Genomic DNA, 2,399 nt, shown 5'->3' with positions numbered 1-2,399 from the left:
GGGGGGGGGGGGGGGGGGGGGGAGCCAGTGCTGTGGGAGCCTCCCTGCTGTCCTTGATGGCCCCACGCGCCAGTGCCTGTCCGTGGCAGCTGCTGTAGGCGCTTCCTCCAAAGACTGATTGTTGCAACTGGCCTGACACGGAGCTCCTGGAACGTATTTCAGGATCCAGTTAAATGGGTGCTGAAGGACCCGTGGGGCCAACGCTGGTGTGGTTGTGAAGAGGGCCAGGGGTCCACAGCATGTCACATGTACACATTTACCATCATGTCACGCCCCTCCTGTCCCGTGCCTCTGGGCACATAAGCTTCTGAAGCTTCTGCAAACATTTGGCAGGAGACTGAGGACCAGCTTTTAAATATTTCTGGCAAGCCACATATGAACTCTCCCCACCACATTATATGATATGAGAGGGACCTTGCTTGAGCTTCCCTTTCCAACCCAAATCATGCCTCAGGGTGAGGTACGAGCTGAGGCTGAGGGCACCCACGTGGTTGGCAAACCGTGATATACACAAGACTCCCTGTGAACGATGCTTCCTCCTTGCTAGTTGAATTCGGGAGGTGCACCAAGGCTTTACACTCTCTGTTCATCAGTGGTCTGCCTTGCCCAGGGTGGGGGAAATGGAAAGCAGAAACCCTGGCTTTCTTCTCATCTTCAAAGACAGCAAGGAGGAATTTCCCTGTATTTCATGTTCGCGGTGATTTTTTTCCTTTTTAGCTCACGCCACCTCCTTTTCCCACAGCAATGAGTTCGATGTGAGCCCCGTGGGCCACGATGACATCAGCTTGGCTGACATGTACCGGTGGAAAGTCTCAGCTTACGCCCCCTGCAGCTCCACCTGCACTTCAGGTAGGTTTGGCTTCAGGTGACTGATCACACGAGGTCCTTTTGGGCCGTTGAGGGAGGGAATCCTGGTATTTTTTACATGATGGGGAGAGTTTCAGATGCAGTGAGCACTCTGGTTATTTTCTGGTGGTGGGAGGAGGCTGTTGGGTCTGATGGAGCATGGCTGAGGGTGCTGCTGGCCCAACAGGTATCAGCACCTCCTACGCGATGTGTGTGCGCTATGACGGAGTGGAAGTGGATGAATCCTACTGCGATGCCCTGACCCGACCAGAACCTACTCACGAGTTCTGCACAGGGAGAGACTGCCAGCCCAGGTGAGTGGAAGTGACATCAGCTGTCCACGGGGAGATACCTTCCTAAGGATCATTTTCTGCTCAAGGTATACAGCCATATGTGGGATGAAAGGTACTCTTAAACTTAGAAGTCCTTGTATCGCCTTGTAAGCAGAAAGAGGGAAAGAATTTGGGACCTAAATTGCCTGCGAAGGGCAAAGCTGGTTTCAAGGCCAGCCCCACATTTACACAGACACAGCCCTGCCACCCTGTGCCCCTTGTCCCCCTCACCTGGGTGCTCCTTTGTGCTCTCTCTGCTCGTGGAGGTGGGAGACCAGCCGGTGGAGCGAGTGCTCCCGGACCTGCGGCGAGGGCTCCCAGTACCGCACCGTGCGCTGCTGGAAGATGCTGGCGCCGGGCTTCGACAGCTCCGTCTACGACGACCTCTGTGAGGCAGCGGGGCTGGCCAGGCCCATGGAGAGGAAAGCCTGCAAGAACAAGGCCTGCGGGCCCCAGTGGGAGCTCTCCGAGTGGTCCGAGGTAGGCTTTGCTCCCAGAGCTGGGCAGCCAGGGCTGGGGTGGGGCCTGGAGGAAGGGGCTGGCAGATGTTGGGTGCTGAGGAAGCCCCTGGCCAGCTGCACCCTGGGGAGACAAGGAGTGCCTTTATCTGCAGCTCCCCTGTTCTGGCACTGCTCAGCAGACAAGGGTCATTGCAAAACATTTTTCCTAAGGTCATTTCTCAAGCAGAACAGTGACCAAGTGAAAGCCCTGCCAGCAAGAAGCTTCCTCTTCTAGAGGATCCAAACTGAGGGCCAGTTGGGAGACAGTACCGTGGAGATACAGAAAAACTAAAAGCCCATTGCAGTCCCTTTGACTGACTTCCCATAGCCTGCTTGGTGTGCGGCCCAGTGACTTTGAGCAGCACTTTGGGCATCAGCACACCAATGCGCTGGAGCTCCAGGTGCCAGAGTAATGAGCAGCAAAGAAAGAGACGGACACACCTTTTTCTGTCCCTGCTGGGGCGCTTCCCCTCTCTCCTGGAGCAGCGGGAGGAAAGCGGGAGGTGGCACAGCTGCTTCCCCACCCTTGTTGCCTGGCCCCGAGCCCCGGGGCTGACTCCGTGTGGCCCTTGCAGTGCTCGGCGCGGGGGGGCTCGCCGGGGACGATGAAGCGGGAGGTGCGCTGCTCCGTGGAGGCTGCCCTGTGCGACGAGTCCCGCAAGCCCAGCAGCGAGCAGCCGTGCAACGGGCCCCCCCGCGACCGCCGCTGGACCGCCTCCGA

At 57.8% G+C, this 2,399-nt stretch overlaps 1 protein-coding gene across 1 annotated transcript in view; it reads left to right on the top strand.

The window, feature by feature from the left end:
- Positions 1 to 2,399, top strand: part of LOC103617792 (ADAMTS-like protein 2) — a 19,712-nt gene that overhangs the window by 7,946 nt on the left and 9,367 nt on the right. Inside the window, exons 10-13 of the mRNA XM_017737399.1 lie at positions 708 to 849; positions 1,034 to 1,160; positions 1,445 to 1,658; positions 2,254 to 2,399. The exon at positions 2,254 to 2,399 is cut by the window's right edge and continues 2 nt beyond it. Coding sequence (XP_017592888.1) covers positions 708 to 849; positions 1,034 to 1,160; positions 1,445 to 1,658; positions 2,254 to 2,399 — 629 coding nt within the window. The remainder of the gene's footprint in view (positions 1 to 707; positions 850 to 1,033; positions 1,161 to 1,444; positions 1,659 to 2,253) is intronic.

The sequence above is a fragment of the Corvus brachyrhynchos genome, unplaced genomic scaffold (genome assembly GCF_000691975.1).
Source record: "Corvus brachyrhynchos isolate BGI_N302 unplaced genomic scaffold, ASM69197v1 scaffold466, whole genome shotgun sequence".
NCBI classification, from domain to species: domain Eukaryota; kingdom Metazoa; phylum Chordata; class Aves; order Passeriformes; family Corvidae; genus Corvus; species Corvus brachyrhynchos.
This window is presented reverse-complemented; position numbering and strand designations above follow the sequence as displayed.